The 26,556-nt window shown below is 34.0% G+C and overlaps 2 protein-coding genes across 3 annotated transcripts in view; one reads left to right on the top strand and one right to left on the bottom strand.

Moving 5' to 3' along the window:
- The window catches only part of vdac2 (voltage-dependent anion channel 2), a 732,443-nt gene that overhangs the window by 117,670 nt on the left and 588,217 nt on the right, over window positions 1-26,556 (top strand). The window lies entirely within an intron of this gene.
- eif4e1c (eukaryotic translation initiation factor 4E family member 1c) lies at window positions 1,232-14,228 on the bottom strand. Of its 2 annotated transcripts, none has more exons than XM_087277915.1 (7): window positions 14,110-14,199; window positions 11,519-11,613; window positions 6,774-6,869; window positions 6,601-6,664; window positions 4,459-4,572; window positions 4,212-4,351; window positions 1,232-2,408 (listed from the first exon to the last, which is right to left on the bottom strand). In XM_087277915.1, exons 1-7 carry the CDS (start codon window positions 14,176-14,178, stop codon window positions 2,294-2,296), a joined length of 693 nt encoding a protein of 230 aa, XP_087134041.1. In that variant the 5' UTR covers window positions 14,179-14,199; the 3' UTR covers window positions 1,232-2,293. The 2 variants fall into 2 exon arrangements, with proteins under 2 accessions (XP_087134041.1, NP_001017851.2); NM_001017851.2 differs by having other exon boundaries at window positions 1,233-2,408; window positions 14,161-14,228.

Genomic DNA, 26,556 nt, shown 5'->3' with positions numbered 1-26,556 from the left:
TTTTCAAGACATTTCTATACAGCTTAAAGTGACATTTAAAGGTTTAACTAGGTTAATTAGGTTAACTAGGCAGGTTAGGGTAATTGGGCAAGTTAATGTATAATGTTGGTTTGAACTGCAGACTATGGAAAAAAATATATAGCTGAAAGGGTCTAACAATTTTGACCTCAAAATGTTTAAAAAATAATAATAATAAAAACTGCTTTTATTCTAGCCAAAATAAAACAAATAAGAGTTTCTCCAGAAGAAAAAATATTATCAGACAAACTAAAAATTTCTTTGCTCTGTTAAACATCATTTGGAAAAAATTTAAAACAGAAAAAACAATTCTGACTGCAAATGTAAACAGCATATATCATTTGAAAGGTAAGACCCTTCGATTAAAACCATATTTTACCGCTGTTTGTTTATACAAGAACAGTAATAGATTAAAACCCATTTACTAGTTGCTCTCCCAACCTTATCTTTATGTTCAGTATATGTAAAAAAATAAAAAAAATAACATCTGTTCTATATTTTAAGAAACAGTTGTTAGAAAATCCTTTAACATTTATGAAAAACAATCCCAGCTTGTTTTCTTGTCACAGTTTTTATTTATTTGTTTTTTTCTAAAACTTTTTATAATTTCCACCAGACTGCCCATACTACTCTAGAATTTGATGTATACTTTAAAATATGATGAAAAGTTTGAAAAATAAATGTGGTTTACATCACTCCAACAATACACAGAAATAAAGGTGCCCTCATGTGGTCACCAATAGAGCCATCTGGCTATAATGTTCAGTACTGCACACAAACAAAATTAACTGAAAGCTTGTAGTCAAATATAAACTTATAATTTTGATAATTTATTGAAATATTTGGATTTTTTTCTGTAAATTGTGCAAAGCAGTACTTTTTAAATACATTATTTTTTTACAATAGAATCAAATATTTTCATACATTTAAATGTATCTATCTATCTATCTATCTATCTATCTGTAATCTATCTATCTATCTATCTATCTATCTATCTATCTATCTATCTATCTATCTATCTATCTATCTATCTATCTCAGCGAGTGCCCAAACGGAAACTCACATTTTAATGCAAACCCTTCCCTCTTCGACCTAAACAGAGCTGAACACATCCACTTTCCTGACTTTTTTTCAAACTAGAGGTGTGAAAACACGACAGAAACCCTCTTTTTTTTTTGCCATGAGGCAAGAGAATAAAAAAACTCTCCAAAAGTTAATGCAAAGCACATAACCTTTACTTTGAAAGAAGGTAATATACATCCTGGAATTACAGATAATAAAGATACATTATGAGCAAAATAAATTCACAATGAATGAATCCTCTCTTCTTTCAATGATCCAAAGAGTGGGGGCAAACTAGAAAATGTCTACAGTATCAATGAGGGGAAGGTGAAAGCAAACCTAATAAGCATGTATGTCCAGGCATTCACTGAATACACTGTAAAAAAAAAAAAGAAGCTCAAACTAACAAACAAAAAAGAGAAACAGCAAGCAGTAGTCCAACATCGCTAAGAACCTCAAAAAAAAAAAAAGAACTGAAAGAAAGCTTGATTTCCATGGTCTTCCTCTCACTATACATAGTTGAACTGCAATGCATACATCATAAATAGATGAAGGGGATGAAGGAGAAACACAACTGTTAGATAATAGGTCTACAAGCAAGATGCCACAATTCCAGCATAGCTGAAACAATAAACGACCACTCCTCCAAATTCAAAACATGGAGCGCGACCGAAAGTAATCCTTTACAAACCTTTAAGATAGTCAGTCTGCAGGTGCCTCTGCACACTCGTCTCATGCCAAACACCTCCAACCAAAGCATGTTAAAACAGTTTGGGCCCTTAAAACGTCCGTGTGGATAAAGTGGTGGGTTTATTTGTTCGTCTGACTGTGAGAAACAACTGATGATGCGTGAGAGAAAGTGAAAGGTTAAAGCGAAGAGCGGTTGGTCTCTCGTGTCTAAGCTTTAGAACCTCTTCATCTAGGTAAGTCTGGATTAGTCCTTTTAAACTCTCCCGAATGGCTAAAATGATATCAGTAACGTCTAGCTCAACTGGCGCTCCTCTCTCAGGTCTAAAACAAGCAGACGGTGCCTGATCCACACGGTGACGCTGCTGATCGATTCAGGCTGGAGAGCACTACATTTACATTTGACTTTTTTTTTATTTTCTTTTCTTAAAAAGGAAGGACACTACAGTAGTTGACAACTGAAAAGTATTAATGTGATGCAAATTTGAAATTGTATAAACCTACAATGAGTTGAGATTAGTTTTCTTCAAACAGAGTACATATTCTTTGTTGTAGAGCCGCTTTTGCTAGAGGTGTCGTCATGTGACTGGTATCCGATGAGGGTTTTGCTTGGGAGACTCAAACGCTCTTTGTATTGTTGCCTAAAGAAGAAAAGCAAAAAATAAATAAATACAGCACTGTCAGTATGCTTTTCAGACTTCATCAAACATCCGTTAAACATTTCTTTCATTTTTCAATCCCAAGAACTTTACAACATCGAACAAATGGGATCGTCACATAATGGGTTTTGAGACGCAGCTTTGGAACTATTTGGGTAGAAAACATGACAGATTTTAATGCTCAGAACAAATACCTTCTTAAAGTGTTATTGGTTCCTAGTAAAAAAAGCAATATCTACAAAATGGCTGAATGAGAATGCAACTATTAAAGAGTGGATAGTGCTGATAAAAGATACATCTGACATGGGCAAAATTACATCTTCTCTTAGACAAACCATGGATAAATATCATAAGAGTTGGTTACTGCATAATGGTAAATGCATAAGCAACTAAGGAGGTTTTGCAATGAGTAGGCCATGGTTCATTTCCGATGTTCAACATGTGAGGTATTTACTGAGCATTTTGGACTTATATCTGATGTATCATATATAAATACAGTTGAAGTTATTACCCCCGTTTATTTTCCCCCATATTTCTGTTAAATGGAGAGAAGAGTTTTTCCAACTCATTTTTAATCTTAATAGTTTTAATAATTCATTTCATATAACTGATTTATTTTCTTTGTCATAATAACAGTACATAATATTTTCCTAGATATTTTTCAATACATTTCTATACATAAAGTATAAAGTGACATTTAAAGGCTTAACCGTGTTAATTAGGTTAACAAGGCAGGTTAGGGTAATTAGGCAAGTTATTGTATAACGATGGTTTGATCTATGAACTAATCGAAAAAACAAAAGCAAAAATCTTGATCAATTAGACATTAACACGATTACGATGATTGAACGACTATTTTATTGATTTATTTGTTTGCCCTCATAGTTCACTTACAAGTTTTGTACAGTAAATATGCTCACATACTACAAGAGATTTTTAATATAGGGTTCATAACTTGATTTTAAAATAATTGAAGGAAACACACACTATCTACTATCTATAATTATTTATTGAATATCATCATTGAACAACTGAAATTAAAACACACAATGCCTTAAACCAACAGTCACTTTTTTTTTTTTTAATAAAAAGTGAAAATAAATAATTTGCACTTTTGGAAAAAATATATATTTTTCATTTGTTTTTCATATTAAAAGTAGAAAACAATCAGCATCTCTTCTAAATAAAACAACTATTGCATATCCTGTAAATAATATTTTAAACAGTGCATTTCTTGCATCTTCTGTAAACAAATATTTTCATGTTAATAATAATTTTAATGTAATGGAAACCATGCCGTCTCAAGGCATCTCTGCGCAGCTTACAATCATCGTCAGTGTAGTGCAAATAAGGCTCAAGAATAGGTCCATCATACTACTTGACCAGAGATCAGATGTGGCTGCAAGCTATATAGTAAGGCTATTTTTATCACTCTTTTGAGTTGCTTGAGGTCATTGTGGTTTACCAACTGTAGACAATATTTACTGCTTTGTTAATGTACGATTAGTTCAATCTGAGCAAATAATTTTTATTTTCAGCCTCTAACCCACACTTTACATACTGCCACTGTCAGTTCAAGCTGTCAATTGTGCATTTCTAAGCCACAAAATGTAATATTAGAATAATCTATAATGTAGTAAAGTGCAGGTGCCAACTTGTATACAGTAATAACCTAAAATGTTTGAATTATGGTGTATTTTTCCATGGCTACACTAAGCAGAACATTTACATCTGTTCTGATGTACACTATTTCAACAATGTCTTCAAGTGTGGATGGTTACATACCCTATCGTCATGATTGCGTCCCTGTTTTGGCAGTTGCCTGTCCAAATGGCTATTTTATCCCCTTTTGGCCTGACATTGACAACAGCACCACACACATCTTCACTGGCCTCGTCAAAGGACTCTCCGATTAAACACAACAGCTGCAAAAGAAGATGACAGACACATGGACAGTCAGAAATGCACATCCAGCTGTCTATCAAAATATATGACCCAAGCAAAAAAAAAAAAAAAAAAAAAAGACTATTACGGTCTCCATCCAGTAGCGGTCAAGGTCGTTGTGCCGTTGCTGTTTGCTGAGGGTCATTAACCACCGTCCACCCAGTTTATTCCTATCATCCTCCCACATGGGTTTAATACCATCCTGAGACACAACACACAATATTAGTTTAGTAATTGTTGCTAAGGCCTAACATTCATGCATTTATTAGCATAAAATTAGTTATTTATAGTCCGTTAAATGTCTGTTGAATGCTCTGCAATAATGCCACACATTTTAGTTTAGCTCCATCAAAATGGGTGAGTAATACTGCCAAAATATAGCAATTAAGGGTGTCACGATCCTCCAAATCCCTGATTCGATTACATTTTCGATTCTAAAGGCATGATTCGATTTTCGATTATGAATAATTAATTAATGACCAATTAATTATTTGTAGCCTACCATTTAAACTACCTGACCTGTATGATCTTTGTTTTACCCATAAACAAATCATACAGTAAATGAATAAAGGCAAGTTACACACATAATTACCACCTGTCAATCACTTTTTCAGCGGGACTCGTGAATAGGCAGTGATCTGTGTCGTTATAATGGCGTCGGTAAAAAAGACGCACAACCAACAGGAACCAGCCAACAGTATCTGAGGTGTTTGCTAAAATGACTAAGTACAAGTGAGTAAAAGATTGAAGCAGTCCTCTGACTGCCTGGACCTGCTGTCTCGAGCGCATGGCTGTGTCTGTGTGGTCACGTGATGTGCATTTTCAGAGGTAGAGAGGAAGGAGGGCTGCTCAGAAATGCAACACGCCACTGTAAATGTCAAATCGTTGTCGTTCTAAAATGCCATTTAAAAACAAAGACAGTGTAAACAGGGCCTGAGTGTGTACTTTTCGCGAGCGGATTTGCAACTGGGGCGGGCGGAGGATTGCGATGCCGGTGTTGTCTATCGGACGAGCCGTACGTAATACGTACATAGCAGAGCTTGCAAAACTGTGTTTTTTTTTTGTCGACAACACGAACGTTGTCAACATAACTCACTGGAAATCCAAAATGCTTACACACCGGTGACTTCATTGAAAGAAAAGAGGGTTTAAGCTCTGTCGACGTGTCTCCTGCTTCTGCAGTTTAACAAGCACTTCAACAAGCCTGTTTTTTTCCTGCTTGGCAAGCCAAGCTGACGTAACATGGGGGCGTGGCAGCATCGACGATTCTATTTTTTGATTCGATAATTGAAATGGAGCATACATTTCGATAATCGTGACACCCCTAATAGCAATATATCAAAAGATTATTGCAATCGCAATGCCAGTACATGTAATCATATTTGAGTTTTGCATTCAAAAGTTGCTCATCCAAACTTGATGAATCTGTGGTCCATAGACATTTACTTTACTCTTTATTTCTTCATTCACAGTAAGTGTTATTATGCTATTGGCAGATGGCAGAAGTAGATGACAAGTGATGAAAAAGACTACATCCAAGTGTCACAACATCTGCGTAATATCTTTGGCTGTTTATTTTAATACTATAATTATCTAAATTATTTTTAAAAATAGCTAACAAACACAGCATTTCTCTAAAGAAATGTTATCGCAATACTCAACAGCAACAATACTGCATATTTTCCCAGTATCATCCATCCCTATTATGTTGTGCAGGCTTTATGCCTGTTATGGCCAAATATGACAAGACAAGATTCTATATTAAAACGCGTTTTATTAAATCATTCAAAGATCTTTTAAAAATAGAGTGCCATTTATGATTTGTTAAAAAAACTTCACAAATAGATCAATAAATCATTGGGTGCTTCTCAAGTCTTAGTATTAATATTCTATTAGTTCAATAAATGTTATGATAATGATTTGTGGTGTTTCAGTGGTTTATATTATCCAGTTTTGCATTATATGAATCACAATAAAACAATGCTTTTACAGTAAGAAATACTATTTTCCTTGCATTACCTACTGAAATTTCTGTGTTTATTTTAAAAAATATGAAAAACATCTTTTATACTTTTATAATTTGATTTACAGGGACATACATAAACACATTGAAAGCTTTTAAACTCTCAAAACCAATTATCTTTTTTATTTGCAGGCACAAACATCATTAAAATGTTATTATCAAATACTATAAATGTTACACTTGTCACTACCCACTTCCCCATCTTACCTTAAATAAGCAGTAATCACAGCCAAATCCAAGCTTACTGGGCTGTTGTATGTGATTGTATAATCTGAAGAATGAAAAAAAATCCATTATGATTTTCCATTTAAATGTATGTGTATTTAACTAAACGAGGAAAACAAGAAAAATTCAAAAGTTAGTAAAAGAATAATTCTTACGCCCAGAAATCTTCCACTGTGTCAAACTTGGAGATGAGACGCAGGTTTTCTGTCCAACTTTTGCTCTTGTCATTTTTGAAATACCAGAGGGCCCATCTGCAGGGATGCAAATAAGGACAGGTCAGAAGGAGTTTCATTAGGTCACTCATATAATATACATGTAGACGTTCTCAAAGAGCTGCATCATCTGACAGATGACTCATACTGCCCTGTTAACCAATGGAAAACCAAGACTGCTGTGCCAAAATTAGCTCTCAAAGTTAAACATTTCAGGTCAAAGCATTAATGAGTACAAATTGGTAAAATCTCTCAGAAGAGTCGGATTAAATGGCTTGAACGATGCTGTAATTAAAACTAAACATTAAAATGAATCGAGTGAAATAAAAATGTTTTCAAATTTCTTTTCAAAATATAGTGGTTCTTTTGAACTCTCCATTCAAAGAAATGGACAAAAACGAAGATGACATTCATAATAGTTTAAAAAGAAATATTAATTGGACAGAAATGTTTTCTTTTAGCACCAAATCAGCATCATAGAATTATTTCTGAAAGATCATGCGACAATGTAAACTGACATAATGACTGCAGAGCTTTCAGGTTTATATTTATGTTACATTTTTTATAATACTGTATACAATGTATACAATATTGTATATGTAATACAATGTTGCTGGAAGATGGGAAAACCTCGGGGAACATAGAAACATCTTTCTATAATTTTCCCAAAAAAATCTAGTATACAAGAGCACTTTCACCCTTGACAATGCTTTATTCTAAGCATCAACATAAAAGGCAAAAGACAGAAACAATGCAGCTCCACTAAACAAAAGCTGCTATTGTTACCGTTGACCACAAAAGGAGTCATTCATGAAAGAGCAGAGAGGTCTGGGATATGACACTGATACTATAGAGTTCATCTGTACTGAAGCCATGTCCCATAGTGAACTTTAAACTTTTGGTCATCTGTAACATACTGGGAGAACAATATTTGGAGGATAAATATTCTTATAGTTATTTTCAGAAAAAATTGTATTGCAATGCATCTTGCAAAACAAGTTGAAAGTTGTACTCTATATTATGGTCAAAAGAGAGTGACTGCATTTATGAAAGTGTGCCCTCTTCACAACTGTAAACATGACAGGAATAAGCCACAGGCAGTGAAAAGGCAGAAAGGGCTGGAATGAGACACAGCTCAACATGTAAAGTCAGCACTTCCTGCAGCAGACTGGCCAACTGCCACTGCACCGCTCAAATGACTTTTGAGCTCAGAATGACACTAAACACTACTGCCAGCTAAAATCTGACTCTGTAACTCGTCACGCAAGGCTAGTTCTGCAAACGTCACACTTTCTACATATGTGCTGCTTGGCTAAATAGTAATAAAAAATACAAATAAAAACATACTATTCTGAAAGCATTTGCTTTATAGCTACGGTCTCTAGAAAATTTATAATTTTTTTTCAGAAGTCTGTTTTAAAATGCCCTAGGCTGCGTTTATTTGATCACATACGTAGTAAAACTAATACAGTTAAATATGTTATTATCATATATACATGATAGAATGCAATTCAATCCTGTGCTGGTAAAGCTGAATTTCAATCCTGTGACGGTAAAAATGTCAGAGTAATCATTCTCATATGCTGATTTGGTATTTAAAGCAACTATGGTAAATAGGAAGTTCAAAAGAACAGCATTTGCTTGAAGCTGGAATCGACCATATCATCTCAGCTTTTAATACAGTTACACTAATGAGAAAATGTAAATAGTAATAATAATAATAATTTATAACAAATACAAATATTAATTTCTTTCCAAAAATTACTTTTAACAAACTACATTTGAATGCTACTTCTAGTGTTGTTGATACTGAATTTTGGTATTGAAATTTTAAAAAAAAAGTCAATTTCCCGCTAACACACAAGCGCAGTTGAGCGCGTTCTTTAAGATCACTGATTTGCCAATGTATTCACATGCTTAACAGAATACACTGTGGTTGGCCGTGATAGTCATCAGTTCACCGCTGTTTACCGAGTGCCAACACAGGTACAGACACTGAAGCTGTTTAATGCCGCAAAGATGTGCCGAGTCTGATTACGAGTTGACATATGAGCAATCCGCTGATGAATCGATTGATCTACGTGGCTTTAAACCACTCCAATGTGCATTTATCTGTGTTACAGTGGTGAACTGATGAGTTATATCTGTTGAGCATGTGAACACAACAGCAAATCAGCACTGTTTAAGATCGCACTGAACATCGCTGAAATGTCAGTGGGAAATGGACGTTTTTAAAATTTCAGTACCGATTGGTTACCAAGACAACTAGCTAGTTTACAGCATGTTCTAGTACACTGCAGATCACACACAGTATTGACCTTATTCTTCAATGCGGAAGTGCACGCATTTTGCAATTTTTTTAGAACTTCCGATTCACCTCCCTATGGGAGATATGACTAGGAAAAATAAACCACAGAACACGGTCAAACTACTTGCTCTACAAACAAGTGTGTTTGTGACTTTACATAGAATGTAGAATAATATAATAAGAAAATATCAGTTTGCAACATCAAGTAGCAGAATGAGCTGTTTCTAAAAATGAATGGGAGTGAATGAGAACGCAAGACTCGAGCCAAATAGATTCAAATGGCTGCACCCGCTCGTACACGAAGAATAAAGGGAATAGAGTCAGTAAAAAAATACAAAATGAAAATACCAAACAACTTTATAATATAGTTGATCAAAAGTGCCTTACAGACAGAGGTTCAGCAGCCTTTGACTACTTTTGTTCTCTTTAAAATGGACATACTTAGCTAATGTGATGCTTAGATTTACATTAGACAAATATTATTTATTTATTTATTTAATTTATTCTTCCGTCATTTGTTTTCAGTGTAAAATTATTACTTGTGTTTAAGCCAAAAATCTTTACTTATTTTTTACTTACCTCACTTATTTTTAAGTCCAAAGAAAAATAGACTATTTGTATTTTATTACTTATATTGTGCTGTACTATTTAGTTACTGAGCAGCAATAAATAACACTTTAAAATATAAGTTTTCATATGATTTTCTAATCTAGTAGTCATGATAACCGTGAATATAACGGTACAACCAAAGTCTATAAATCATTGCATCCCTACTCAATATTAATACATTGGTCAAATACAAAAAAAAAAGTGTTTTTAGGCCTCATAACAATAAAAGTACAATAGGTCCTTTAAATGTTTTTATTTAAACCCAGCTTTTTAAAATTCTTTTATTTGTTGCTCCCATTCTTCAAACCGTTCACCTATTTGTCAGCAACAAGTTATTTAGCATGTCAAATGTTTAATAAAAAATTAAAAACTATTCCTGTCCAAATTTAAACCAATCGCTTTTTTACACTTTTAAAACGTACAGATCAAAATAAGCATGCATATTTTATTTTATATGTCAGTGATTTTTGCAGGATTTTTTCTAGCTGTGGCAACAGATCTTTTACACAGATCTACCAAATACCTACCGCGTTATTTAAATGCCAAATGTCGTGAGCGCAGTATTAAAAATCGAGATCGCATTCATGTAATACAAGAATGCGATTCTCTTTGCTTGCATGTCGATTTCCTCTTTGTGCACAAACTTCTTGCACTCCCCCCAATTATACTCTGCTCAAGTGCAGATTTTCTTGTGCGCTTGCAGTAAATAATATGCTGCTCAAGTGCAATCTAGTGCATTTATGTAAGGAGTATGTCTCCAACCTTTATTAGTTTTGCAAAAATTATTTACGAATGTCTGCAATAGACCTACAGAGCGGCATTAATGCATCCTGAAGTAAAGTGAAACGGTAATAAACTCCAGCAAAATAAAGTCATTTTATGCAGAGCCAAAGACCTTCATTTATAAACTATATATATATGGAAACTTCATCTTAACTGAAAGCTATGCCTTGTTTGCTAGCCTCACGCATCGCGCAGCCATGTCTGTCTGTCTGTCTGTCTGTACGTCACCTTAAAGGGTTTAACAAATAATGCACAGCACTACAACAATTAAAAAAAGTTTGCGCTGTTATAATTCACTTATGTTTTAATATGCTTTGGTGCTATTATAACCCGCTAGTAAAAAAAAACAATGACTGAAAGTTTTAAATGAGAAGCTGTAATGTAGCTGTGGCAGGATGAATTTGGTGTGGCGCCCCGCCATGGAGGAATGAATGTAGCGGAAACCATCTATGCGTATATCTGTTACGTTCAGATTTTGACAATTTTTATTTTTACAAAAGTTATTGAAACATTAAAAGCACTTGCATTTACAATGCATTTAAAACACATTCATTCATTTAATTTGATGCCACAATGGGACATTCCATCAATGATCAGCAGAGCAGATAGAGGTTAAGTTGGTTATATTTTCACACATTCATTTATTTAGAAGTCTCTATATTGTTTACCATGTTACATTGAATATTCGATCAGAATTGGCATGCAAGTATGACTTCAAAACAGCATTAGCACTATTTAATTGACTGTAAACAATGTTGTACTTTGATAGTCATTGGCTGCTTGTATGATTTCCCTATTTAGAATTGGCAAAGAATACTTTTCTGTAATAACGTTATTAAGGAGAATGTCTGAATATCCAAATATAAAACCAAATTTACCTCTATACAGATCAGTGAATGAACACCACTTCAGATGGCCACTAACTTTAACAAACATGCAGTTGATATGATCTCCAAACTGCCTTTAACTCATAGTAGAATTCATTTACCTGTTTTGCAAAGGGTGTTTGATGTACTGTTCAGGACTTGTCGTCACAACAGCCGTAGGACTATCAGAGCGGACTTCTTCAGTTTCAGTTCCTCGCTACATGAACAAAACAGAATCAATGAATTTCAAACACTTCAAGCAGTTTTTTACTTTAACAGAGTAAGATTCACACTGACTAATACTTTGGTGAGGTTTTATTTTATTTTTAACCAAAAACAACTTAATTTAATAATTTTTTAAATGAGTTAAAAATAAGTAAATGAAGTTAAAATAATTGGTGAATGGTGATATATACCAGATTGGTGTATAGTATTATTCAATATTTGGAGCAAAAACTTTTAAAACAATTATCCTAATTCTACCTAACAACACCCTTTCTTGTCACTTCAATTGCTGTATACACTGACTGTATACAGACCCATAGCCAGTGTTCGAAAGACCCACCCCTCACTGACAAAGGTCCAGAATTTGTCCCATACATGAGCTCACTTGTCCTATTTTGACAACCATTCCATCATAAATTGTGAAAATAACCCATCAAAAAAGGCTTTAAGACCAAGCGGAATCCTCTGGCTGTCCCTTCTGGGTGACTTCAGCTAATCAGTTTTAACCAATGCAAGCAAACATTGAGTCCAACATCTAGCTGCGCAAGAAAACAAAAATGTGACGTGAAGTCATCTTTTACTACTGGCCTACAGTGTTGAATTTAAATAGAGAAAATATTAGTAAATTTTGTCCTAAATTAGAACCTTATTCTTAAAAATATAAAATGACCAATTAAAAAGTGTGAAGCACCAAAAGCAGATATAAAACATATAAAATTAATTTAAATACTAATTTGACTATTGCTGTCATCCATGAATTTCCAAAAGTACATTTTTCCAAGAGGGGCTAGAAAAATCATGACGCTCTACATTATTATGTTTTAATTCTTTTTTTTTCAGTTTAGTATTTGCCAAATAATGGCATTATACTAAAGTTTTCAATTTAAAACTTTAACAGATTCCTTTTTTTTTTCTAATAATGTAATAAGATGTAATATATTATTTTGAGGTTTATGGTTCCACCACACACAAACATACACACTAAAAAAACTTTAACATAATCATAGCAGGACTATTCCAGGTCTATTTTGAAATCCCCAGATTTTTCCATGACGCTGGAAAAAATGATAACAGAAATTTCAAGGTCATTCAGTCGTGTAAAAGGAAATATCCAGACAATCCCCTCATTGCGCTAGTCTTAAGGTCCTCAACCCCTTTGATGTAAAGCTGGTTTATATTCACACATTCGTTCATTTAACTGTCTAACATGTTTACCATGTTACTTTGAATTTTCGGTCTGAAATGGCATGCAAGTATGACTTGAAAACATGGAGGTAAAGTTGGTTTTATATTTAGATATTCAGACATTCTCCTTAATAACATCATTTTTGACAAGTATTCTTTGCAAATTCTAAATAGGGAAATCAAATAAGCAGCCAATGACTATCAAAGTTTAACATTGTTCGCAGTCAATAAGATCGTGTTAATGTTGTTTTAAGTCATAAATGTTCATTCCGATTGAATATTCAAAGTAACTGGTAAGCAATATGGAGACTTCTAAATGAACGAATGTGCGAATATAAAACCAACTTTACCTCTATCTTGAAAACAACATTAGCACTATATATTTGACTGTGAACAATCTTGTACTTTGATAGTCATTGGCTGCTAATACGATTGCCCTATTAGAAATAACATAAAACCAACTTTACCTCAATCTCAACCATAGTGACATACAGCATCTGTCATCGTCATTGCTAAAGGGCATCTTGGACAAATCAATCATCTTTGTTTTGGTAAACGTTAACAGAAAACATACTGGATGAAACAGATGTTGCAACTGCAACCTTTTCAGTTCAATACTACTAAATACTCAATACTACTAAATCCCCGGAATACCTGATCAGACTTGACGGGACCCTGAGCTCCGTTACCAAGACAACTAGCTAGATTACAGCATGTTCTAGTACACTGCAGATCACACACACACACACACACACTATAACGTTAGTCGGCAAGTATAATTTCCAGTTCAATTTGGAGTCATACACCCTCTACTGTCCGCCACGGTACAGACTGCTCTAAACACATGCGGACTTAATTCAGCGATCAATGACTTCAGTGATATTCGTTAAATTAAACTCCATTGTAATGAACCCGTGCACTCTGAAGGGTCAAGTTTAATTGAAATATTGAATATCGAAACGTATCAAGCTGACACGGCTGAGCACGCTAGCCGAACACAGTTAGCAACGAACACACGTGTCCAGATGTCTGGAGAGATGGTCGCATCACGTCGAGACGACAGAAAAGCCGACACCATCTGCCTCAAAACCCGGTTGGTATCGCTCCACTGGAGTGAAATGAGCCGTTAGCGGGTGTTGGGACTGATGAATTGTCGTTGTCCGGACCCTCCCTGTCTCTAAAGTCACCAGCAGCAGAGCCGCCCCGAAAAACAGCTAAACGCCGCAAAGACACCCCCAGCTTCTAACGCCACCGCTCACTGCTTAAACATGTCCCGTAGACAACACAGCAGACAACGGTTTACCATTTCTGGCAGCTGGGAAGCCCTAAATGAACCAAGCCCGATCCCTCTTACCGGCTCCGAAGTCGCCATCTTGCCTGTGAAAATTCTTCTGACCGTTGGACGCTGCTGCGTCACGCACGCGCTCGAGAATCTACGGAAGCTGACGGGGCTCACGCACGTTTAACGCACGGGATGCGCTACACACAAACGATGAAGATGCGTCTATTTATTTTAAGAGTTTCGAGATTTTTTTTGATAATAGCAATTTATACATATCATTTTTATATAGATAAATTATAACTGTATTAAAACAACAACAACAAATTATAATATTTGATCATAATAATAATAATAATCAATAGATTAAATTAAACATAAGGTTTGATTGCAACAATGATAAACACTACTATTATTTAGAAAACAATACAGTGAGTGTTTAACTTCAGTAATTTTTTATTTAAACAAAATACAATTTGCACTTTGATTTTAGGATCTTTAGAAACATGACTTAACTATATTTACAATTTAGGTCAAAGACACAAAGTGGTTTTCAATGATCAAGAAAAAAAAATAATGCAATATACCTTTAATTTATTCATTTCCTCAAAATCTAGCATATATGTTGTATAAATGTATTTTAATTAATTATTAGCCCCTTTAAGCTATATTTATTTCAATAGTATACAGAACAAACTATTATGTTGAGAAATGTGTTGATAAAATCTTCTCTGTTAAACTGAAATTGGGGAAAAGTAAACGGGGTCTAATAATTCAGGGGGCTAATAATTCTGACTTCAACTATGCTGTATAAATGTGTTTTTTTAGCAAAACCAAAGACCATCTATATGCAATTTTTATCACAATTTACAAAGGACACCTACTAGATGTTGTTCTGTTTATATACAAACAATATTATATCAGAACAATAATCATTTGACAACATATTAGACTTGTTTAGAGGAATAGATCAACTAATAATGTCAAATATGTCATCATCCATTCACCCTTTACTTGTTTCAAACATTTATGGTTTCCTTCTACTGTTAAACACAGAAGAAGATATTTTTAAATCGTTGGAAACCTTTGACTACCATATATAGTATTTTGAGATTTTAGGGGAATAGAGAATTATATATATATATATATATATATATATATATATATATATATATATATATATATATATATATATATATATATATATATATATATATATATATATATATAAATTTTACATAAACAATTATGAATGTAGTAATAATAGCAACAAATTATAAATGTTTATTGATAATAATAATATTAAAAATAATAATTATAATAATAATTAATAGATTAAATAAAACATACATTTTTGATTACAACAATATGAAGCACTACTAATATTAAGAAAATACAGTGAGTGTTTAGCTTTAGTAATTTTCTATTTAAACAAAATACAATTTGCACTTTGATTTTGGGACCTTTAAACTTTAGACTTAATGTGACTATGTACAATTTCGGTCAAATACACAAAATGGTTTCAAGAGTCAAGAAAAAAAAAGCAATATACCTTTTATTTATTTATTTATTTATTTATTTATAAATAAAGGTTTACTCAAAACCTATCCCAAATTATGTTTAACAGATAAAGGAAATTGTCACAGTATTTCTGATCTTATTTTTTTCTTCTGGAGAAAGTGTTTTGTTTTATTTTGGCTAGAATAAAAGCAGTTTTTATTTTTTTCAACAAACATTTTGAGGTCAAAATTATTAGCCTCTTTAAGCTATATATTTTTGATAGTCTACAGAACAAACCATCATTATACAATAACTTGCCTTATTCCCCTAACCTGCCTAGTTAATCTAATTAACCTAGTTAAGCCTTTAAATTTCACTTTAAGTGTCTTGAAAAATATCTAGTAAAATATTATTTACTGTCATCATAGAAAGATAAAATAAATCAGTTATTAGAAATGAGTTAATAAAACTATGATGTTTATAAATGTGTTGAAGAAATCTTCTTATACCGTTAAACAGAAATTAGGGAAAAATGAACTGGGCTCATAATTCTGACTTCAACTGTATATATGGTATAAATGTGTTCATTTATTTTTGTTTTGTTTTTTTCAAAACAAAACACTATCTATATACAATTTCATCACAATTTACAAAGGACGCCTATTAGATGTTATTTAGTTTAGATAAAAACAATATTAACTAATCATTAGACCATATTAGACTCATTTAGAAGGATAGATCAACTAAAAATGTAAAATATTTCGTCATATATTCACTCTTTACGTTTCAAATGTTCAGGTTTTCTTTCTTCTGTTAAACATAAAAGAAGATATTGTAAAATAGTTGGAAACCTGTAACCATTGACTCCCATAGTATTTGTTTTGTTTTCATACTATTGAAGTAAGTGGTTACAGGTTTTCAGCTTTCTTCACAATATCTTATTTTGGGTTTAAAAAACTCATAAAGGTTTGGAACCAATTGAGAGTGAGCTACTAATCTATATTGAATGATATATAATATGTGCTCTATTATAGATCAGTGCGGTGCCGGTGATCAAATGGTGTTTTGGGGTGAACTGTCTCTATGGTTTTCTGTTCAGATGTATTCATTTTCATTTCAATTTAAGAAGTTTTGATCATTATGTCCAGATAATAATATCTTGTTTCAATTTTACATTAATATAAGATGTGCTAGATGACTGAACATTTTTTGACTGAGTGTTTGCCTCACAGCAAGAAGGTCGCTGGTTCGTGTCCCGGGTAATCAGGAAGTCTTTCTGTACGGAGTTTGGATGTCCTCTGCGTGGTGTTCTGTGAATTAGACAAACAAAATTAACCATAGTGTGTGTTTCCCATCACCGAGGCTTGTACTCTCAATATTAGGTTGCAGCTGTAGTTGATGATTTTTTTCGCTGTGGTGACTCTTGATAAAGCAGAGAATAAGGTGAAGGTGAGAGAGTGATTTTGACAATGGTGACTCAGTGGTTAGCACTGTCGCCTCAATGCAAGGAGGTTGCTGGTTCAAGTGCTGCCTGTGTCAGTTGGTATTTCTGTGTGGAGTTTGGATGTTCTCCTCGTGTTGGCGTGAGTTTCCTCCAAGTGCTCTGGTTTCCCCCACAGTTCAATGACATGCACTATGGGTGAATTGAATACACCAAATAGGTGGTAGTGTGGCGAGGCAGTGGCGCTGTAGGTAGTGCTGTCGCCTCACAGCAAGAAGGTTGCTGGGTCGCTGGTTCGAACCTCGGCTCAGTTGGCGTTTCTGTGTAGAGTTTGCATGTTCTCCCTGCCTTCGCGTGGGTTTCCTCCGGGTTCTCCGGTTTCCCCCACAGTCCAAAGACATGTGGTACAGGTGAATTGGGTAGGCTAAATTGTCCGTAATGTGTGTGTGGATGTTTCCCAGAGATGGGTTGCGGCTGGAAGGGCATCCGCTGCGTAAAAACTTGCCGGATAAGTCGGCGGTTTATTCCGCTGTGGCGACCCCGGATTAATAAAGGGACTAAGCCGACAAAAAAATGAATGAATGAATGAAAGGTGGTGGTGTATGTGTGTGTGTATGGATGTTTTCCATTACTGGGATACAGCTGGAAGGGCATCTTATGTGTAAAACATATGCTGGATAAGTTGGCGGTTCATTCTGCTGTGAATGAACAAAAGGACTAAGCTGAAGGAAAATGAATGAATGAAAGAAGATATTTCTTTGAGTTTACCTCTTAAGACAGCCTTCAGAATTTCCCATCTAAAGGGAGGTTTCCATTATCATTACATTCCAGATAAGCACTAATTTCCTTTTTATTTTGTTCCTTGTGTCATTGAATAAACTTGTTTAGTTTCCATGTAGTGTTTTTTTTTTTTTTTTGGGGGGTTGCATTTGGTCTATGTGTCTAAATGTAAGTTGCATTTACACACCTATTGAGGATTTAGGACAGCTGGACAATGGAAAGTTTGATGTGGAGGAACCTTAAGCCCACTGAGCTTTGGGATGAATGAGTAGAGATTGTGAGACAGGCCATCCTGTTAAACATCAGTGTCAATGACTGAATGACGTGACATTTAGTAACATGCTAATGCTAAATGTTTATTTTGAACACTAGTCTACTTGTGTGTATCTTAACATATTTAATGTCTATTTTCATACACTCTCTGAAATAAATGTATGCGAGCTATCACTGGGGTGGTACCTTTTCAAAAGTTTCAAAAAACTTAAAGAGTCTATTTTGGTACCTCAAAAGTATATATTAGTACCTAAAAATTTTAAGAGAAACACTTTTGTACTTTAAGTAAGTAATATGCACCCTTAATATGGACCTTTAAGATAAAAATGTGTACCTTTTAAAAAGGTATCACTCTAGTAACAGCTCGCGTATCTTTATTTCGGAGGGTGTATATACTTTATTTAAATATGTACTGTTTTTTGGTAAAGTGTCACTGTAATATGAACTGCAATAGCCTGGTCAACCCACAACCCAACTGAATGGAAGAAATTGCTGTTTGAGTGTTAGAGCACTAAAGTCGTAGCACTCACTCTGGTCTCCCGGGCTCTGCGCTGGTTGGGAAAATTCCAAATTGAACCAAAACAATCTATTACAATTGGCTTAACATTGGCAAGCAAAATTCGGGACATTGCAACTTGCAGAACCATGGGAATTTAAAAAAAAAGTTGCATGATGTGTTCACCCCCCCCCCCCAAAAAAAAAACAAACAAACAAGTTTTTAAGGACAAAAAAGTAAAGTGCAGCGTATAATAATAATAAAAAAGTATTATTTATGGATTGTGATATGTAATCAATGTTTTAGCATGACATCAGTTTTCTTTAGGATGACCTCTAATATTTCCAGGGACAACATTTGGTTTATTATAAAAAAAGATTTAAGGCTAAAAGTAGCTTCTAACTTGCAGATTTAAGAGAAAAAGGTAAAGATAATAAGCGAATCTATGGTTGCCAAGTCTGTGTCTTTCCTGCTGAATTGGAATACATTTACCACTTGCCATATACGATTGACATATAAAATGAATCTTTATCAGAATCTTTGATTACTAGTTATTTTCAAAGAAAAAAAAGCATGTATAACACATAAACTGATGTAAAACAATTATTTTAAGAAATTACTTTGATATTTAATAGTTAGTTATTATATTAGTATTAAAACCTTTATATTAAACACTTGTTGAGAAAATCTTCTCTACATTAAACAATACTTGATATATACAAAAATAATAATAATAATAATAATAATAATAATAATAATTTTGACTTCAACTGAACATGTTAATAAGATTTTTGGGACAAGACCTACAGTTTATAATATATCAACTCTATTAAATTGTCATTAGTGTCATCTGACTTGAGGATATACACCAAAGCTTGTCAGTTTCTGTCCATAGAGGGCAGTACAACAGTTGTTGATGTAATGTGCTGATTTCCTGCCAGCTTAAAGAAAGTTATCTAATCTAAACCAAGTGTGCCGCAAGCCTGCGTTTGAGTGAAGGTCTCGGCCGTTAGATCGCCCCCTGGGGGCTGGCTGCAGTACAAGTCATAAAGCCCGCCTCCTCCGTGTTAATGAAGGAGACTTGAGCCCAAATAAAAAAATTAATTACACTTGCAATAAAATGTCCCGAAAGATGGTTCTGGTCGATTAAGGCACTGATTATTATGCTGAAATAGGTGCAGATCTTCATTTTTGTAAACAGTTTGTTTTTAGCAGTAATTTAATGCTGGGCGTGTCATCGTGATTGACAGCTGTGATTGACAGTTTCTCAAAGCGCGGCGTCTGAGCTTCGGTAGAAGACTGAAGTGTTATTATTCGATTTCTGTGATATTTTACTATGACAAAATGAGTTCAGCAGTAAACTACAGTTTCTGACATACATGATCTGGTGGAACACTGTTTATTCGCTAAGGTCAGAGCTTTTTTCGGGCTTTATTAGTTTGCTAATAAACGCCTAGCCACCCAGATAGCAAAATACACTGGGGCCAGTTCTTGCCTGCCGGAGACTTACCCCTCAGACTGACTACCTCTGCTGGACCTACTCCGGATGCCTGGACTCACTGCCCGATTCCAGCCTGAGTCAATTGAGCCAGATGCGGCGGCCGAGCGAGCAGGCGCTGCCGCATGCGAGCCGGAATCAGCCCGCGACGCCGCGACTAGGTTATGCGCTGATGCCTGGAGCTGGCGCGATTGAATCTTCATTATATAAAACCCTCACATTTGTTAACGTTATTACACCCATTTTTGTTGATATAACAACAAACGCATGCTACTATGTGAACGCAAAGTGTATCACTGAGTTTAACCTTTGAATAAAGATGCAAACAGCATAGCAATTATTTAAATAAAGGACAAAATAAATAACAATAAACCTGTATCGATTGCACAAGTATTAAATAATAATAATAATAAATACGAAAATGACAATAAAACTGCACAATAAAATAAACCCATTTAAGTACGGGGTATACAGGAGATCGTTAGCAGTAATTCTCTTTGTGTTTAAATAATAATCTCCACGTTGACCTCCTGTAAGGTTATTTGAACTTGCTTTATAGGACGTCTCTGCATTTTAAGTTTTGGCATGTTATTAAGTGATCTACTGAATTTGCTGTTATAAATCATTATAAGGTTCTTGAAATCGAATCTTATATAACCTAATAGAGCTGTAAATGTTAGATATTATTTATTTACATCATTTACTGTTGGCGTTTTATTTGAACACTCCAGCTAACATTAAAAAGAATGTAAATTCCTCGTTGCCAGATATAATGAAGGCATCGAATAAACCAAATGAAAACGGAGGCAAAAAAATTAAATAAATAAACAATTCAAGCGAAAATGAATAAACAATATACTAGTGATGTTACAGCAGATAGACGTTGTATTAATAGTGCAAAGTTTTTTTGCACAAATTGACAAATTGCAGGGTTGGGATGTGTAAATATCCTGTTGATATTTAGTAATCTTGCTGTATTTATCTTCTAAACGCACGATTGTTCCCGCATGGTAAATCGTTATGGTGTGTAGGCTATATTTTGGGTTCTGTTGATGGCTAATTAAAAATAAAAACCTTTCTAAAAATGTACGTGTTGTTTATATGTTATTGTTCATATTTTACAAGTGTTATTTCTACCCCTATGAAGATAACAAATACCAACAACAAATATAACAATAAGAGAATATATTATTTGTGCTCATATTCAGGCTAGAGTGTATAAAATATCGTTTATTTCTGCAGTCCACCATGTATTGCTTTTATTAAAGTTTAACAGCTTACATCACACCGTTTTTAAACCGTATATTATTGTGTTTTTTAATGTAAGTGCTTCTATTTACATCAGTGAGCGTTTGTTATAGTGCAGACACCGGCAGTCGAGTGAGAAGTTCGGGGGGCGTGGTTGATTTTACATAAAGCGTTTGGTTGGAAGCTCGACTCCGCTCATTATCGCGGCTCCTCCTCTGGCTCCATCAGACAGTCCTTCTGCGCATGTCTGGCTCCAATTTCAGCAGTCTTTTGCGACAGTTTGTGCCCGTCAAGCAGGCGTTTTGCCCTCAAGGCGTTCAATGGCAAAAGGGGCTGTCGCGTCGTCCATATTTTTTACAGTCATTGATCTAAACTGATGGAGGCATAAACGCGATTGATTTTGATGTAATGAATGGTGTTTTGAAATTGAAATGGTTAAAATCATTTATACAAAGTAGTCACTCATTTTGTTTTATTGTCTCTAATATAATAAAAAAGTTGGGGAAGTAACTTTTTTCTTTGTTGTGATTGTGAGTGTTCTGCGTTCCCAGAGAAACTTTCATCAGCAAGTGTTGCTTTATTGGAAAATAATCTTCAAGTATAATTTCAGCCCCATAACACTCCTGTTTTGAACAATAGATGAGTTAAAATTGGTAGAAAGTCAGTATTTTTTGAGAAATGGAATACTAAAGTAATTTGGGCAGTTGCACATTTTTTGGACGATAATGGCATTTTGCTACCGCACAGAAAGTTTTGTTAGAAAATCCAGCTGCAATGTACTGTAAAGCTTTATAATAAAATAATTAGTGCCATTCCAGTAGCTTTAAGGTCATTAGTTAAAGAATATATTTTATATTCCCGAACCTCTCCAAAACTGAGGCAGCTGTCTGTCAATGGTTATGCTTTCTGTGATAGCAAATGCACTAACAAAATCATTAAGAACTTAATATTACAGTCACAGTTTCCAAATGTAATTAGAAGAGAATTCCTATTTAAAGATTTTAACAATGTTGAAATTAAAAGATCAAGGAAAGATTATTTGTCTTTTCCCCTTCCTCCTAAAGTTAAGGAGGTGAGCTTCAACATATGAGATTTATTCTACCATCTATTTTTTAAGATTGAAATTCAATTTAGATGTGAATATTTTCTCCTTTTTTTGCGAAAAAGAGATAGAGAGTTTGGAAAAAAATTTTTTTTTTATTGTGACATGGTGCTTCCCTTTTGGTCAGAGATTCAGACGTGGTTATGGTCAAGGAATATACATTTCCCTCCCCTCACATATAGGACAGTTTGGTACAGTATCTTGCTTGAAAATAAAGAATTTCATTTTGCTGTCAATGTTCTATGTTTTCTTTAAAAATTCCTGATTCACAAATGCAGATAGTTTAAATCTACTCCTAACTTTAATCAGTAGTTGAAAGAGGTAAAACTTCTTTGCAAATCTGTAAAATTTGTGAATGATAAAAAAAAAAAACAAGCTTATGTCTTTTCAGGACTTTTAAGCTAATTTAATTTTCAAAGCCCCTTTATTATAATTTTTATTATTATTTTTATTTTATTGCAATTTATTTAAAAACCATTCTTTTTTATTCTTGAGATCCATATAACATTTGCCTATTTTATTACTCAACCTTGAGATGACAGCATGTAATTTTGTAAGTATGTACCATTTTGTTTGTATTTTCAGCTTGATACAATTTAAAAAAAATAAAATCTAATCTAAACCACTCATCAATCAATCACTCAAAATTGTTATTCTTCAAATAATTTGGTAGACACAAGACATGATTCATCCTAATGGATATTACTTTTGAAATCATTCAAAATGTATGATATTCTACAGTAAAAGCCCATTGCTCAGCATAATTTAAGCTAATGACTATTAATTCAGAAAGTGCAAATGGAAAAGCCTCACACATCACACATGCTGTACAACTACTGTGCATTTTATTTCCTAAAAGAAAAAATCTCAAAAGCTGGTGTTTCTTTCCTTGACAGATCATTTCAAGTCACATAATAAACAAGTCTTCAAGTCATGTGTTCTTGTTTGTTTCAAAGGTAAGAAGAGGTTTAAAATTCTGCATCATACTACAACAGTGCCCTAATGGCTTACATTCAGACGTAAAACTGAAGTGTGCAACTTTTGTTAAAACAGCTATGCAGAGATGTTAAACAAATAAGCCAATAATAGACTGAAATCCCCAGTTGATTTACAGATTTAATTATTTAAATATTTATTTATAAAAATGATGATGACTAAAAATGTGTCTAAAATTACTTTATTGGTTCAATTTTTAGAGTTGAGATCAAAGTTTCATAACGGAAAACTGTCATTGATCAGGAAATATACACTGTAAATAAAATTACTGTAAAACTTACAGTAACTTACTGGCAATTTTGGTTGCCAGTAAAACTGCACTGTAAAAAAATCTGTAATTTTATGGTTTAATTTCGGAAGCTGGGGTACCAGAAAATAAGTCAAATAATGGCCGTTAAATTACAGAAATTTACTGTAAAATAACAAACATTGAATTGCAGAAATTTCCTTGAATTTAAATTGCTGGTAAATTTCTGTAACTCAATCTCTGTTATTTTACAGTAAATTTCTGTAATTTCACAGCTGCTGGAAGTAAACCGTAAAATTACAGATTTTTCTTTACAAATTTACAAGCACACTGTAAATTAATAATTACTAGGGGTGTGACGAGATGTTTACTACATGAGAAGATACATGAGATTGGGCTGAGGAGAAAAAGACGATACAAGATTTTTACCCAATTTTTAAGAAATCGTCTCTTATTCAACTGAAAAAAAATCACAAATTGCAAAACTTCTGTGTTTTTTTTATCAACTTGAAATGAATGTTATTTTAATGAATTCCTTATAATAAAATGCATGCAAAACTGCTAAATATGTGAATGGAAATTTTATTTATTTATTTTTAATCATTTTAAATATTAGCAAAACATTTGCTAATATATGAATGTAAAATAGATTTTTATGTAACTGAAAAAAAATCACGAACTGCAACAACATTTAGATGTTTTAAAAAAAATGTATATATATATATATATATATATAATGAATGGTATTTTAATTCTATTATAATGAATTCTATGCCATAAGGGACATGCAAACACTATATTTAGCTGTATACTCTACTGCTTTTCCACTGTACAATTTCACATGAGAAATTGAACTCCTTTCCACAAATTATTTTATAATTTTTTGGTATTTCATTTTTAATTTAATAAATTAGTTTCACTTTTATTCAGCAACATTTCATTCATGCTCTCGTAACTCACTCTGAGCTACTGGTTGTGATCATGCGAATATGAAGTAAGGACTTTTAGGAGAGAGTTGTTTAATGTAATTTCATACCACACGCGAATATAAAAAAAAAAAATCAGCTTTTCCCGGACAGCACAAACGTGTGTTCGGTGATGATGAAGGCGGGTGTCTCGGGTTTCTAAGAGTTCAGCGTGTATGTGTCTGTGGTTCTTTACTCTCTCAGTAGGTGCAGAGAATAGTGTCAAACAGCCGTGTGTGTATGGCTTATCCTGTCACTAAATGCAACTAAACTTCATACACGACGGTGGTTTGATTACGGTGTTTACATGTCTGAACTTCAATATTGCCACTAAAATAGGAATACTCCACATGTCCTAATTCCATTTGTTTTTAATGACGATTATGACTTTAAGCATATTTGAAGTTCTATTTCATTGCATGGTTACGAACTATAATGTCTTTGGCTGCGGTTCTAGCCTATGTTGGACCCAGCAGCCGCTGAACTCGAGGTTATGCCACACTCTCCCAAGTGACACGTGCAAGGCTAGCCTAGGTTGCCAGGTGTGTGCAAAGCACCTAATTTGCAGTTCAAATCCAATCCTCCCTGCAATCTTCAATGGTAATTTCACCCTCTCTCACGAGAACTCATCATATGAGATCTTGTCACACCCCTAATAATTACAATTGTGATGTTAAAAATACAGCACAACTGTACTTATTTATAGTCTTACTGGAAACCAGAGAGTTACTGTAAATTTTTACAGAACAGACATTAACAGAGATCATTTTTTATAGTGTACTGTAAGGAAACCTGTTTGAAAACAGCCATTATTAGGAAAATTACACACTTCAGCTTTCACTCAACATATACAGAAGAGAACTGATAATATACATAAAGGTGTTTGAAGGTGAACCACTTTTCCAATTCACAAAACATAAACCAAAGAAAATGAAAACTCTTGAGGGATTCAATTGGAAGACAATGCAAGAATTCTAAAAGCTTATGTCCAACGTTAACATGGGAAACCTGAGAAAAGAGGGAAAATAATACAGCAAAACAGGAAGAAACATGCGAGAGACATCAAATGCCAATGTGTTGACTTTAAAAAGGAATGTAACCAAATGCATTTCTTTCTGAAACATGTTTCTATGGACCAGGCCACGTTCAACTCAAATCTAAAAGCGGTCAGATTTTACAGTACAACCGATTCATGTACAAAAAATGAACAGCAATAACCAACCTATAGTGGACAGAAAACAATTAGGAAATGCATAAACTCAGTGAGCTTTCAGCCGATTTTGCATTGGTAATTCCCTTATAGACTATTTGAAGTTCAGTCCATCAGGAGACTTGTGAGGTCATGATATCACTTGTGCCACATAAAATCAAAGCACAAACAATACAGCAAGATCTAATGATGTTTAAGCTGAGTAAATCATTTAGCACCCCAAACGAATGAAAGATCCAACGAACGCAGCACCTAAAAGTGATTTGTCAAAGCCAGGGAATCTGGTACAATAAATAAGCACCGACGTTTCCTGAAAAGCCAGGGTTACAGTAAAGTTTTCTGAAGGGTTTTTTTTTTTTTACAAAAAAACAACAACAATGTTCAGAAAAACAGATCTCATTGAAGAGACAGTAGCGTGAACATACCCATGCCACTCCGTGACTTCAAGTTCTCCAAAACACAGACCTTTCTATCCTTGTTGCAGCTGGAGCACTAGTTAAAACTCACTGTTAGAGCTAATGTGCTAAATCGACATGAAAAGATGTTGTTTCAAGTGCTGCAGTAGGAACAGCATTTTGGGTGTACAATGGTTTTGAACACTGATGTACACTAGTTAGCACCTTGAGGAAATTAAAAAGACATTTCGTAGGCGCATGTTCACTTTTAGACCTCATGTAAGAGTAATGTAAACTGTTTAAGCCAATATGTTGACTAG

This window comes from Danio rerio, chromosome 13 (assembly GCF_052040795.2).
Source record: "Danio rerio strain M-AB ecotype USA chromosome 13, GRCz13ab, whole genome shotgun sequence".
Lineage (NCBI taxonomy): Eukaryota > Metazoa > Chordata > Actinopteri > Cypriniformes > Danionidae > Danio > Danio rerio.
The sequence above is the reverse complement of the archived record's forward strand: the minus strand, read 5'-3'. Positions and strand labels throughout refer to the sequence as shown.

What these genes read in the sequence shown, in the direction of transcription:
- eif4e1c (XM_087277915.1), bottom strand. Translation starts at nt 14,178, where the DNA reads ATGGCGACTTCGGAGCCGGTAAGAGGGATCGGGCTTGGTTCATTTAGG. An exon ending in CTTCCCAGCTGCCAGAAATG is followed by an intron (nt 11,614 to 14,109) that starts GTAAACCGTTGT and finishes TTGTTCATGTAG; the next exon opens with CGAGGAACTGAAACTGAAGA. An exon ending in GACGCAATCATGACGATAGG is followed by an intron (nt 2,409 to 4,211) that starts GTATGTAACCAT and finishes TTTCTTCTTTAG; the next exon opens with GCAACAATACAAAGAGCGTT.